At 35.5% G+C, this 13,851-nt stretch overlaps 3 protein-coding genes across 5 annotated transcripts; 2 read left to right on the forward strand and 1 right to left on the reverse strand.

The window, feature by feature from the left end:
• The first annotated feature begins 1,210 nt into the window (after positions 1-1,210).
• LOC139844712 (protein ENHANCED DISEASE RESISTANCE 2-like) lies at positions 1,211-3,671 on the forward strand. 3 transcript variants are annotated; one of them, XM_071834931.1, is made up of 8 exons: positions 1,211-1,338; positions 1,422-1,725; positions 1,827-1,992; positions 2,518-2,646; positions 2,731-2,925; positions 3,032-3,154; positions 3,288-3,424; positions 3,468-3,671. In XM_071834931.1, the coding sequence occupies exons 2-7, from the start codon at positions 1,520-1,522 to the stop codon at positions 3,399-3,401; spliced, it is 933 nt and encodes a 310-aa protein (XP_071691032.1). In that variant the 5' UTR covers positions 1,211-1,338; positions 1,422-1,519; the 3' UTR covers positions 3,402-3,424; positions 3,468-3,671. The 3 variants fall into 3 exon arrangements, with proteins under 3 accessions (XP_071691032.1, XP_071691033.1, XP_071691031.1); XM_071834932.1 differs by having other exon boundaries at positions 1,422-1,637; positions 1,668-1,725; positions 3,288-3,671; XM_071834930.1 differs by having other exon boundaries at positions 3,288-3,671.
• A 275-nt stretch (positions 3,672-3,946) lies between these two features.
• On the reverse strand, positions 3,947-7,950 carry LOC139842407 (exocyst complex component EXO84A-like). The gene is made up of 7 exons (XM_071832549.1): positions 7,738-7,950; positions 7,370-7,467; positions 5,959-6,976; positions 5,122-5,622; positions 4,381-4,569; positions 4,159-4,295; positions 3,947-4,082 (listed from the first exon to the last, which is right to left on the reverse strand). The coding sequence occupies exons 1-7, from the start codon at positions 7,948-7,950 to the stop codon at positions 3,947-3,949; spliced, it is 2,292 nt and encodes a 763-aa protein (XP_071688650.1).
• A 3,636-nt stretch (positions 7,951-11,586) lies between these two features.
• Positions 11,587-13,818, forward strand: LOC139842408 (uncharacterized). Its single transcript, XM_071832551.1, has one exon. It carries the CDS (start codon positions 11,587-11,589, stop codon positions 13,816-13,818), a length of 2,232 nt encoding a protein of 743 aa, XP_071688652.1.
• The last annotated feature ends 33 nt before the right edge of the window (positions 13,819-13,851 follow it).

Here is a 13,851-nt window from a genome sequence, read left to right on the forward strand (position 1 = left end):
TGTCATATCTGTTTTCCATTTTAAAATTCGATTCTGTCCCAGCTTGTATATATATTGTGGTTGTGGTTGTGGTGGCTAGCCGGCTGTTATTAGTATTGCTATGTTTCACAACTTCTCTGTTTTTCTTACATCTCAACTATTCGCAGTAGACTAATGCATATAATGTAGATACAACACGTATATATGCGAACTCGTCACCCATTCATACATATACACATGTACTAAGTTACTGATAGGTCAGCTTCCATTGAGTTCATTTCAAGCGTCGTGAAACTGATCGTAACGTGCATAAATAAATTTTGAGAAAGAGAGAAGATGGGAGTTTGCGTGTCGCGGCCACAGAGTTGCGTTGGCAGTCGAATGAAGAAGAAGAGGAATAAGAAGTTAGTTGTCATTAATCCACATGGTTCTTACCTGTCTTTCTCTTTCTCTGTTGTGTTGATGCAATTTACATTATTCAGTTTAACGGTTTTACCCAGCGGCAGAAATATAGAGGCGGGCACCTGCTTGTAGTGGATTTGAAATTTTCAGTGTTAAAATTTTGAATTTTTTGATTTTATCCTTGGGGATTTTAAACTTTTAGGCTTAAAATTTAATTTTGTCAAAAAAACCTCTATATTTTGCCTAAAATCCTCCAGATTTTACCCCCTCAAAATGTTATAATTTCATGGAAGAATGGAAGAAAAAATTTATATTGAATGTGAACGCTTTTAAAAAAATAGTTCGCCTCCGTTGAAATTTTTTTTTCCGGTTCCGCCACTATAAGATTTGCGGTTTCACATCTACGCTTCAAGAAACATGTTCTATAACGCTGGCTTGAGTGTTTTTGTTGTTGTATACTTGTATAAATACTTTTCGTTAACAAGTGAAAAGTCGAGTCTTAGTTTGTGATGAGAGTATTCTTTATTCATTACTGTATGATTTATGAATAACAACGATGCAGTTGACTGCACAATTGTTAGATGCTGTTGCAGGCATATTTTTATAAAAAGTTTAAGTTTCAGCCACTCAATTGTTAGATCAGTCCCTCCTTTTACCTTTGTTTCTCGCAAGATCCATGCAGTTAGCAGCGTGGATGATTTCCCATATGTAAAACATATACAAGCTACATTGTTTTTTTTTTTTTTTTTTTTTTTTTTTTAACAGCAAGTACATTGTTATTGCCACTGATTTATATATTTCAAATTCTTTCTTTTTTTATTTCATTAATTATCATTAAATCACTTAACTTTTAGATTTTGGCACTACTATCAGGGAACACAGATGATGTTTGGTATGATTCTGCTGCAATTCTTGAATCTGATTGCAGTGATGAAGATTTCCAGAGCATTCTTGATGGTGCTTTTTCTGCCAATTTTTTATAACACACATATCTTTACCGATTTATCTTCATCTTATGAATCCACCATTTTCTATAATAGATGCTCTGTCTATCGATAGCTCAGAAAGTGTTTGCAGGACTAACATTGCTACTCTGAGCAATGGTGAGAATCATAGAAGTTCAGTGCATCCAGTAGACATGGTATTTCAACCAAATCCGCTTCAAGTTCAAGTTCAAATTCCGTCTAAAATGCAAATACAACGATCTACAGCGGGTTCACAAGTACCATTCTGCCAGGTAGACAGAAAAATGCTTAATTCTTGGTCACATATTTTTTTGGTCACATATTCTTGGTCACATATTGAACCCCAAACTTTTAGAGTACGCGGAAAGAATTATCTTAGGTAAGCAGTTACCGTAAAAGTTTATGGTCAATTTGAGCTTGTTGTTAAACTTGACCAAGATAAAATAATCATATACGTGTACTGCCACCTACAATTTACAGGGATAAAAAGAAGGAGCATGCTTCTAATAATGCTGCTTATTATCCATTTGGAGTTGATGTGTTCTTGTCTAAGAGGAAAATTGATCACATTGCTCGATTTGTCGAACTCCCTATCGTTGATTTTTATTCTGCCGAAGTTCCATCCATTCTTGTCGTAAATGTCCAGGTAATTTTTATATTTTTTTTCTTCTAAAAAAGCTTTTATATGCATCTTAATTGAATGGCTTGTTGTTGAATGATGAATTATTCAACATTCAACGCGTTTGTTTTTGACCTCTAAATGATATAAATGATTATCATTCAGACTGCTAAACCATTCTGAGTTGAAATGCTCTTTTAACAACTAAGCACCTAAATTTTATGTAACATCCTGTTTAAATTATATAAAGAACACTTATTAAACAACTATATTGCTCTTTTAACAACTAAGCAAGGTAATTTTACATTTTTTCACATTGTTCATTCAAAATGATTATCAAACGAGTTTTTGTCATCCAAAACCAACTTCATTTGGAACCTTTGAATCATTCAGATTAGGAACTATTCAACGCTTAATAATTCAGTTTTATCAAACGCACCATAACTATCTTGTGTGGTTGACGAGAGCATCTTAGTTATCTTGTCAAATATGTAGTGAAACCATGATGCTTTTACAAGTCGCACGATGTCCTAACTTTTAGTCGCTCTACAGATTCCGTTGTACCCTGCTTCCTTTTTCAAAAGCGAGATTGATGGAGAAGGAATAAGTTTTGTGTTGTACTTTAAACTTTCTGATGATTACTCAAAGAAATTATCTTCTCAATTTCAAGATAACTGGAGAGTAAGCCACTGATATGCATTCATGGTTGCAAGATACACAATTGTTCGCGTATCATGACTTATTTATTTAGTTATATTGTAACAGAGGATACTTGATGATGAACTAGAAAATGTCAAAGGTTTTCCTATAGATACACTTGTACCATGTCGAGAAAGGTTGAAGATACTGGGACGTATTGTAAATATAGACGATCTTCAGTTGAGTGTACCAGAAAGGAAGCTCATGCATGCTTACAATGGTAAACCCGTGCTTTCACGTCCGCAACATGAGTTCTACCAAGTGAGTTTGTGTTCTAATAAAGTTCATATCCTAGAATCTGATCGATTGTGTACGGAGTATTTGTTATTTAATGCTATAATTGTAGTGATCAAATGTTAATTTACAGGGAGAAAACTATATTGAGATAGATTTGGATATGCATAGTTTTAGTTTTATCTCCAGGAAAGGTTTTGAAGCGTTTAATGATAGACTGAAGGACTGCATCTTGGATTTTGGCCTCACAATTCAGGTGCAATCTAAAACCTTATTCATTTACTCGTTTAGATGGAAATGAAGACATTTAATAAATTTAAATTAAATCTTGTGTTAAAAAGAAGATAACTTAGGTCATCAACGGTAACACTTTTGATTATGTAATGCAGGGTAACAGAACAGAGGAGTTGCCAGAGGAGATATTGTGTTGTGTGAGGTTAAACTGTATTGATTACATGAATTATCACACGCTTGAGTTGATTCCGGAGTCGCCATCCCATTGATATTACAATTTACAAGGCCGCACATAATGTAAACGTCGTTAAAGAGTTTGGTCAATGTTTTTAGTTATAATGTAAACGTCGTTAAAGAGTTTGGTCAATGTTTTTAGTTAGACCAATATGGTTCATACTGGAAGCTGTAAACAAGACATTTGATCTTTGTTGAGGGAAATTAGTAAGGACACTAAATATAATCTTTCTGCTAACTAGGTTGTGAACTATAACTGCAATTAACTGTCGAATGTTGAATGGAGACTGTTGTATGTCGGATCAGATAAGTATAAAAGTGTGAGTAAATTTACACTGTTCTCTTCCTTCCTCCGTCTCAATTTAATAGTTCTTGGTTGACTTATTTTCTCACCTTTGACTTTAAATACGGAGTAACTTTTTTTTACATAATATAATACATGATGAAATTTATATGATTAAATTAAGTTTTATATGTGCTTTCATTTGATATAACTTTCATCAGGTAGTTATTCAAAGTTAAAGTTATTAAAAAAAAGTCAACCCACAACTATTAAATTGAGACGGATAAGGACTTTGATTTACTCCCCTTGAGATGTAACTGACATGGAAGCTGTAGGACTTGTATCTTCTACGTTCTCCACAGCGTCATTCCCGGTTAACATCTTGATTGCAGCTTGACCAATATCAGTAAACCATTGATCCTCGGGCAACAAACTGATCAATCAATCAAAACAAATCTTTTAGAACCGACAAAAAAATGGTTTTTAGAAGGGAAACAAAAAAAAGGAACCTATTCGGATCTGTATCGGAACCAGCAACCGAGTCCATAGCTCTTGAGATGATATTCTTGATAACTTGATGCAAATTTCGTGATAAGTAACGCCCTTGTGACGCAAAAAGTATTACAAACTGCATATCTAAATAAAACTGCATACCACACCACCAAAAAGAGTCACTAAGATAGGATTACAGTATGGTCTTTAAGTTATGGAAAAGAAAGTAAGAAAGAAACCTGTCGAAGTCCAAATGGTCCTAGCCGCTTTGACCCGTGTTCAACCTCTTCCCAAAAACTTGGTTCATCAGATAGCCATAAAATCACTGTTTCTGTGAGTCTAATTAAAAGAAGGGTGGTAAACCTTTCTCTCCCCACAAACATGTCTGTCGCTAAGGTTGCGACCGTACATAACTTGATAAACAGTTCCTGGTTAATCAAGTAGGAACGTACATCAGCAATGTAAACTACAAGATGCATATTACCCGGCCATTTTCAATTGAAAAAAAAAAAAGAGACATAATTACTCGGATAGTCCTTGTGGTTTATCCTAATTAGCGGATATAGTCCATAAACTCTTTTTTTTGCATTACCAGCCTTTCAAAATGTAATTTTTTACGTAGATAGTCCGACTGTCAGAAAAACATTAGATTTCTCTGTTAAGTCCAATCAAATATGACATCATATCCTTGTGTTGTTGGTCCAGTGGCAATGGCCCATATCTCTTTGTTTGTTAAGTCCAATCATGTGCAAGCATGTGAGGGTATTTTCGTCTTTTTATCCTCCTCTTTTTCATTTAACTATCTTTTTACCTCCAACTTAATCATATCACTTTCATCATTCCAAAATTGTACCGTCACATGCTACGTGACTGGACTTAACGGAACAAATAGACAGCCGTTAGAAGTTAGGATGAATCAAAGGGAGGGACTGTCCGCGCAATTTTGTATTAAAAAAAGTTAAAATTCATTTCTTATTTACCTGATATATTGGAGAAGGGAACCATTCGGGCTCTTGTGAGTTCTCGTCCATACTTAAGTACATTTGCGCGTTAATACAAGCACTCCCCTCTTCTGTAAAGATGAGATCAAGAGCATGTTTTCTACAGAAACTATCTCTCAATTGGTCAACAAGTCTTTGAAGCCGTTTTTTTAATTCTCTTTGCTCGGGCGTACGTAATTGTCTGTCTGAAGTTTTTCTAGGGGTATCAGAGGGAATACACTGTTGTAAAGGCAACAACTTTATGGCTGCTCGAGGGAGCAATTCTTCTGCTAACATTAGTGCATTAGCTAGCAACGCTATTTGTTGTGAGTCGTCATCTGCTGTTTTGACAATTCTACCCTCCAAATTTTCAGTTTCTGATGTACCAGGCAGTGCGTTTACAAGCATGTGAACATATGAGCTGAAAACTTGTACTAGACCTTCCATTGCCCGGTTTGAAAACTGAGACGACCTCAGCAGTCCAATGTCCTCACACATTTCCTGCATACATATAAGTTGCCACATCATCAAAACTAATGCCATATCATTAGTTTACCAGATATAATAGGAAAGGCCATCCCCTGTCCGTGACATAAAAAATGGGCCATTATGAACGTTAGAGGGTGATATATGGAAATGCAAAAGACTAATCTTGTTTGATTAAATTGTCTGATAAATTAATTTTCGTGATTTGATTTATAGAAAATAATATAATGAATGGATTATTATACTGGTATTTCAAAATTTTAGGCCCTGTTCGTTTGCACATGTTCCAAAGAGGCCTCTGATAATAGTCAAATGTATACAATAGCAAATAATCAAAAGTTTCATACATACCTGAACCATGACATTAAATCTATGGGCGCTACTTGAAAGCTTCGGCTGGGATCCAATTGAAGAAACAGTGGTACCGAGCGCGCGTGAATAATTAAGTGACCAATCATCTGCAGCTGCTAAAGCAGCAGTGCTTCGTTCGATTCTTTTCAAGTTAGCATTTAACGCTTGTTCAACACACGGTCTGAAATGTCTGAGAAGAACAGGTGCAAGTGCCAACCCACGAGCCTCTAACAGATAACAATGGCCCATAGAGATTTGAACACACTCGGCTACAGTTCGTAGCCCACCAGAAGCAGATGGTGAAGCAATGACGTGTCTCTTCATAAGATGTGCAAAAGTGTTGGTCTGTTTAACCGACCATGTCACAAGTTCCGACGTGTACAACGGTTGATCACCAAATATGGCTAAAGAATCACTTGACGCTTGAGCTATGATCGAAAACATGAGCTGTGAAAGTGCAGCCGTGTAAGCCACACCGTAAGTTGACCCTGTTGTCTGAAGACCCTGAATTTTAGATTGTAACTTTTGGTGGTGTGAGTTAAGGAGCAGCGTATGGGCTCGTGGACCATCACCGAGTCGTTTGATTATTTCCACATACGATCGAAGCTCGATACCACTAGAAGATGGTTGACACGCTGACTCAGCAATTTGATCGGCTAATTTTTGTCGTTGTGCAGTGATGTTAGCTCGTAACGAAGAAAGCATTGATGATGTCATGGATTTTTCTTCTTCTTTAGCGACACGTTCTCCTTCATCTAGGGCGGCTAAAGCTTCATCTACCCTTCTTTCGGCTAGTAAAACTTTGAGGTTGTCCATATATTGGGTTAGCCAAAGTTCCATCTTTGAAGGTTCTTTATCTTCAAAGTCGAAACTAACATCTTTTTTTGAACCAGGACCAGAAGACATGGATTCGACCCCTGCACCCTCGGCTAGATTATGAATGATAGACGCACGGTTCGATAAAAAATTCCTCAAGGCTACTAGTTGCCCTTCAAGATCCGAAATCTCCCTTGATACACTGCATTTGTAAGAAAATAACATGGATACTAATGTTAGAAACACCCTTATAACAATGATGGAGGGGCAGGGTGGCAACTGCCCCCTTGAAAAGTTCATACAATGTAAAACCTTGACAAGATTAATAAAGCTAATTTTCCCCGTTTAAAAAGTATTTTCTGATAATTTTATAAAAGAAAAAATCTGATAGTTTTCCCTCTGATAATAACTGTGTAGCTCTGTCATCATATAATGAGCATCACAAACATGAAGAAACAGTAACATACTTATTATATTAAGTTGTTAGCATTGATGGCATTCAATTTAAATGATCTTACAGTCATCATAATCATAACTATAATTATTAGAATTCGATCAGAATATATAAATGTTAGGATTGATTTATACGTCTTACCGAATGAAGGAAGGGTAGTTGGCATAAACACTTTTTCTCATTTCTTCCGCGGAAGCCTTCTTTAGATCAAGAAGACAAGTAACCAAATGCTTTATTTCCTGTCAATTACACAACTAGAGGTAAACACTTGATTAAATACATACAATTAACTTGTGATGCGATGATCTGCATTAAGAACATTACTGTACAAAAAGAAAATGTATGCATTGAATTTGGATAAAGTTTGTAACACATGCATGTTCACTTGTAGTTGGCAAACATATATTGACATGATACAAATGTTCATTATTATACATGTTAGATCAATTTGGTGCAAGTTAAGTACTGGTATTCGTAGCACTACGTAAAACATAGATAGATAGATATACCTTTTCGCTAGTTGTACGACATTTGGTAGATACATAATTTTCTGGATCGAAACCAGAAGATTTGAAGACTTTAAGCTTATCACTCAGCGTTACCTCCTGACCGAAATCAAGATCCCCTGCAGTAGATGAGAATGAGCCTTCAGGTAACGAAGACATTATTCCGAATTCCGATTCAATTCGTCCCTTTTCTTTTTCGTTCTTATTCTTTTTCATTGTCTGCGCGCATTGATTATATCATGACGAAAATGACTCAGGCAGGCAGGCCATAACTCGATAATTATAGGGATCGGAGGTTGATCAGATGATGTTTGGGATGTACAAAGTTGTTTATTGGTTATTCATTAGATTAGATGCAAAAGTCGTTTATTGATAACATACGACTCGCTCATTTTTCCAAAACTGGTAGTCCAGAATTAGATTGAAAATGTTTGCTAAATCTAACTCATCTAAAAGAATTTTAACATTATTTTTTTTTTTAATTGTCCCAATCCGATTGCCCCACCTAATATTATGTTATTAGGTTAGTATGATTCTATTTCGATATATAATGAGTTAGGTTCATTATGTTTTATAGTTACTATCCGAATAAACTATGTATCATAATGATGTTATGGTAACAAATAATGGCCGAACTTAATTTTTTCTTTGAGGACGAAAATGATAACATGAAAAACTATGGCTGTGATTATTGCCTATCGGGGATTTTGGGGGGCAACTAAGGTATTACATTCATGATCAAACGTAAAAGTTAGGGGTTTAGTTTGAGTGCTTAATTTGAGAAAAAACAACAATAACAACAACAACAAAACTCAATACCACATAAGTGGTGTATGGGGGAGGTGAGATGTAGACAATACTTCCCCTATCCGAGAATAAAGTCAAGTCATTTCTCCACCTAGAGTGAAAACACTCTCAAAAGTAGAGAAAATCATCCCCCCTCTATTCGACGGATAGAGAGATTTTTTTCGAGTGGACCTCCGGCCAATAAGTAGGAAAAAGTTTTTTAAAAAATAAAATAAAATAAAAAATAAAATTGAGACGCCATGAAAATGGTAAAATCAAATTTTCATGGGTTTTAAATCCTGTCTGAAATTTAATTTGAGAAAAAAGTGGTTGATAAATTGTTTTAACTCTGGCAATCGTGCAAACCCGATTAGAATTTGGATTCACGAGGGTGTAAAACAATCAATCGGATTTATCTACTCGATTGGATCAAGTAGATTAATATCTTAGAGGAATTGAACTCCGGTGATAACCGGAATTCAATGTAATTGATTGTAGATGATTTTTGGCAGAGTAATGGCATATTGATTGTGTATTGAAAATTGTCTGTGTAATAAATGACCCAAAGGATGTATTTATAGATGAAAATAGTTTGTTAGAGGGAATAGTTACGTGACACGTGTCTCTTTCATGATTGTAACAAACTATCATAACAAGCATTCATGTAGATACAGGCTGACGTGACATAGACGCTCCATTCGTATGTTAATGCTCGGATATATTTGGTATTCGTGTGCAGGTTACAAGGTACCCTACATACTTGGCCAAGTGGAAGAGCTTACGTGTAAACACAACCTTAAAATCGTCAAGTGTTTCCTCACGACACTCTTCATCCGGATGATCTTCTATACGAATGGCATGTTAGAGTTATTTCTAACACTTTCCGTCCAGCTAGCTTCAAGATGGCTTATAGTGTGTTTCATTGTTTACCCTGTTCTTACCTAAACGGTTTGTATGTCGGTCTTTCGCCCACCGCCTATTTATCCGACTAACGTCCAAGTGGCTTGTTTGTTACCATTGTGTTCAGCACTCGGTTTGACTTTAACTGTTGTCTTGTTTTCGGCCAGTAGCAGCACATATTTTTGAATTCTTTTAATATTTTATTTGATTAATGTGGGCAAGTCTTATACAAATATGACTTATTTGATACGAATTAAATATGCATATAATCAATTCACATAACATAAAATAATTCTTATCATTAATTAATTAACCCTTGTATACTAAATGTGGTGGGAATGTATGTAGTTTTAGTTAACATAAAATAATTCTTATCATTAATTAATTAATTATTAACCCTTATATGCTAAATGTGGTGGGAATGTATGTAGTTTTAGTTATATCGGATTGTAGTTTTGAGTTTGCGTTCACATTACAAACGGTCCATCAACTTCGTCTATATTTACAGAACGACCCCTCAAGTTTACACTTTCTCATGGGTTAAAATTGTAAATATATAATTTTATTAAAATAAAAGAAATTAACTCCACCTGAACTTATAACGGGCCCTATCTTCTCGCTCGGTGCGAGTTAAATTTTTTCGAGACCACCGTTCAATTACGGAAAATCTTACGAACCCAACGGGACTAACTATACGCGAAACGGACAATTTTTTAAAAAACGCTAAACATAACGACAATCCGTATCTTCCCGCTCGCCACGAGTTAAATTTTTTCTACGGCAGCGTCAGACTCGAAATAATTTTATGAACAAAACGAAACTAACCACGTTCAAAACGGACACTTTTTAAAAAACGCTAAACACAACGACATCCCATATCTTTCTGCTCGCCGCGAGTTAAATTTTTCCGACAGCACCGTTACACTCGAAAAAATTTATTGAACAAAACAAAGCTAACTACGTTCGAAACAGATACTTTTTAAAAAACGCTTAACACAACGACATCTAAACCAACGCTTAACACATGAGTCGTGTTCCCCTCTGTAAATACACAACGCTACGTTAAATATGAATACGCAGTCCGAAAGCCCCCGTCGCAACGCGCGGGCCGGTCCGGACTAGTTTTATATATAAAAAGAAAACATATATTGTGTCATATTTTGTTAAATAATTAAATATGCACTTTCAAATATAAGTTGAGAAAGAATAGAACGGTTTAGAAAAATATTTGGTTATGGATAAAAAAAAAAGAGAGAGAGAATAATGTACAATACTCTTTTAAATAAGGGTAAACATTGCACTATGAGAGAACTTCTGAGGGTTAAAAATGAAATAACTAGGACTTTAAGTTTAAAATTGTAAAAGAGGTTTAGGTCAAGGGTCTGTGTGCAATTAAAGAACCCCTAGAATAAGCCACTATATCGGACCGGACAAACGCCGCGCTCCAACTGAAGTCGGAGCTCCCTTTCTTCTACTCCCGCTACTGTCATCTGTATCTGTATCTATATAATTTTATAATTATACGCGTCTGAGTGCAGCTTTCAGCAACCTAGTAATACTTCGATTATTCTTTTTCTTCAATTAGAAATTAGAATAAATACTGTTCATATATGTTTGTTTATTCGTGTATCTTTATTTAAGTGATATGTAACATTGTAATCTAATATGCTGGTTGTTATCTTCCTTCTCATATAATAAATAACACACAGGCAGTGGCTTTGTTGGTTTTTGTATAAACAAAATGAATGCAGTTTGTGCATTTGGTCCACCTCATAAATAAAACTTCAAAGGAATCAGTGTGCTAAATGTTTTATTTTTTTATTTTTTTTATTTTATTATTATCATTGTTGTCAATTGTCAATTGTAATATCGGACACAATATACTCTACTTGTGTATGTATCTCTGTTGAAAAAAGGTTAACTTGGGTGTAAATGTGCATTGTAGGGTTACTTGTAAATTGCCACCACCTGTTCGATAAAATGCCACTGTCACCAACACTATAAAAGAATGATGCATTTGTTGAATAATTGGTTTTTTGCTAATTCGGTGTAAATGTCCCTGCGACAGGTGATGTATTGAGGAAGATTATTTATTGTCTTTCTATATGGAGGCGGCTCATGGCAACATCAAAGGTGGAAATAGGGAATCTGGTCTGATGCCAAGATATGAAGCGGTGTTTTATCTTCGTCTCAAGATATTGTTGTCAGATATTATGTCACCACCTTCAAATTCAGACGGCTTCTTCTTTCGCATGTTCGCCATTTGACATAGCAAGGCGTAAATTCTCTTCCGTTAGTGCAAGACACTTCCCTGATTATTCCCCCAAAAAACCTACAATAAAAGATTCTCAACTTGTCTACAACATCTGCACCACCATTAAACAACGTCGTTTTGAGCCCATTGAACGAATTCTGAAGCCATATGAATCAAAGTTTAAACTCGACCACTTTATTTGGGTTCTAATGGAGATAAAGCACGAGTACAACTTAGTACTAAATTTCTTTGACTGGTTGTGCATACGTAGAGCTCCATCACTCGAGGCTCGTTGCATCATCATTCAGATATCTGTTGCTGCAAAGGACCCAAAAGTAGCTCATGAACTTATTCATGAATTTTGGAGTAAACCTAATGTAGATTCCAGCCTTCCATTTTCTCTTTTCATGGAAAAGTTGATATATACTTACAAGGATTGGGGTTCAAATCCCCATGTTTTTGATATTTTCTTTGAAGTCCTTGTTGAAGTTGGAATACTCGATGGAGCCAAAAAACTATTCTTTAAGATGTTAAACTATGGGGTGGTAATATCTGTTGATTCATGTAACGTTTTCCTCTCACGGATATCAGAGAATATTGATGGATGTAGGAAAACACCACATATTTTTACTGAATTCCTTAAAGAGGGTGTTAAATGGAATACTATGTCACATAATATGATGATTCATTGCCTTTGTCGAATGGGGAAAGTGAAAGAAGCTCATAACTTACTCTTTCAAATGGTGTTTCGAGGGTGCATGCTTGATGCTATTAGTTATAGCACAATGGTAAATGGGTACTGTCAGATAGGAGAGTATCACATAGTTATGAAACTTATAGAAGAAATGAAAATAAAAGGATTGAAGCCGAACATGTTTACTATTAACAGCGTGGTTTACCTTTTATGTAAGATTGGTAGAACGGTTGATGCAGATAAGGTTCTTAGGGAGATGATATACCAGAATATAACTCCTGATAAGGTTGTTTATACAACGCTAATTGACGGTTTCTGCAAAAATGGGAACGTTATTGGTGCATATAGGTTGCTTGAGGAGATGCACAGTAACAATATTTGTCCTGATCTTGTAACATATACTGCTCTTTTGTCTGGTCTTTGTAGAACGGGTAATATACAGAAAGCACACAATCTGTTTCTTGAAATGTGTGATAGAGAAATGAAACTAGATGAAATCACTTGTACAGTACTTATTGATGGTTACTGCAAGAATGGTCAAATAAAGGAGGCATTTTCACTTCATAATCAGATGGTTGAGATGGGTTTAACTCCCAATCTCGTGACTTACACGTCTCTCGTTGACGGGTTATGCAAACAAGGGGAGATAGATACAGCAAATGAACTTTTACATGAAATGTGTTCTAAAGGTCTTGAATTGAATATATGCACGTATAATTCTCTTGTTAATGGTCTTTGTAAAGTTGGAAATATTGTACAAGCATTAAAGCTAGTAGAAGATATGGAGGTCGCAGGCATTAATCCAGATGCTTATACGTACACAACTCTTATAGATGCTCATTGCAAATCAGGAGACATGGTTAAAGCTCATGAACTTCTTAGACAAATGTTGGATAACGGGATTCAGCCTACAGTTGTTACGTTTAATGTTTTAATGAATGGGTTCTGCTTGTCGGGGATGTTAAAAGATGGTGCGTCTCTTCTTAAATGGATGTTGGAAAAACGTATCATGCCAAATGCCACAACGTATAATTCAATTATGAAGCAGTACTGTATCCGAAATGATATGCGTGCTACAGCTGAAATCTACAAAGAAATGTTAGGGAAAGGTATATCCCCAAATGCTAACACATACGAAATACTAATAAGAGGCCACTGCAAGGCAAGAAACATGAAAGAGGTGTGGTTTTTGCATAAAGAAATGGTAGAGAAGGGGTTTGATTTGACTGTAAATGCTTATAATGCTCTCATCAAGGGTTATATCAAGAGGAAAAAACATACAGAGGCCAGAAATTTGTTTGAGGAAATGAGGAATAAAGGTTTAGTTGCTGATAGAGAGTTATACAGTTATTTTATGGATATGAATTATAATGATGGGAATCTAGATTTGACGCTTGAGCTGTGTGATGAAGCGATTGAGAAAAATATTGTTGATAAAATTGGTGACTGAAACATGGTTTGAATTTTGAATTATTAGCTTCTT

The sequence above is a fragment of the Rutidosis leptorrhynchoides genome, chromosome 4, assembly GCF_046630445.1.
Source record: "Rutidosis leptorrhynchoides isolate AG116_Rl617_1_P2 chromosome 4, CSIRO_AGI_Rlap_v1, whole genome shotgun sequence".
NCBI classification, from domain to species: domain Eukaryota; kingdom Viridiplantae; phylum Streptophyta; class Magnoliopsida; order Asterales; family Asteraceae; genus Rutidosis; species Rutidosis leptorrhynchoides.

Bases quoted from the DNA above. Each gene is read 5' to 3' on its own strand.
- LOC139842407 (XM_071832549.1), bottom strand. From the start codon at position 7,950: ATGAAAAAGAATAAGAACGAAAAAGAAAAGGGACGAATTGAATCGGAA. The intron at 4,296-4,380 runs GTTTCTTTCTTA...TGTGGTATGCAG, and splicing joins GACCATTTGGACTTCGACAG to TTTTATTTAGATATGCAGTT. The intron at 4,083-4,158 runs GTTCCTTTTTTT...TTGATTGATCAG, and splicing joins TCCGATACAGATCCGAATAG to TTTGTTGCCCGAGGATCAAT.
- LOC139844712 (XM_071834930.1), top strand. From the start codon at position 1,520: ATGGTATTTCAACCAAATCCGCTTCAAGTTCAAGTTCAAATTCCGTCT. The intron at 2,647-2,730 runs GTAAGCCACTGA...ATATTGTAACAG, and splicing joins AATTTCAAGATAACTGGAGA to AGGATACTTGATGATGAACT. The intron at 2,926-3,031 runs GTGAGTTTGTGT...GTTAATTTACAG, and splicing joins CGCAACATGAGTTCTACCAA to GGAGAAAACTATATTGAGAT.
- LOC139842408 (XM_071832551.1), top strand. From the start codon at position 11,587: ATGAAGCGGTGTTTTATCTTCGTCTCAAGATATTGTTGTCAGATATTA.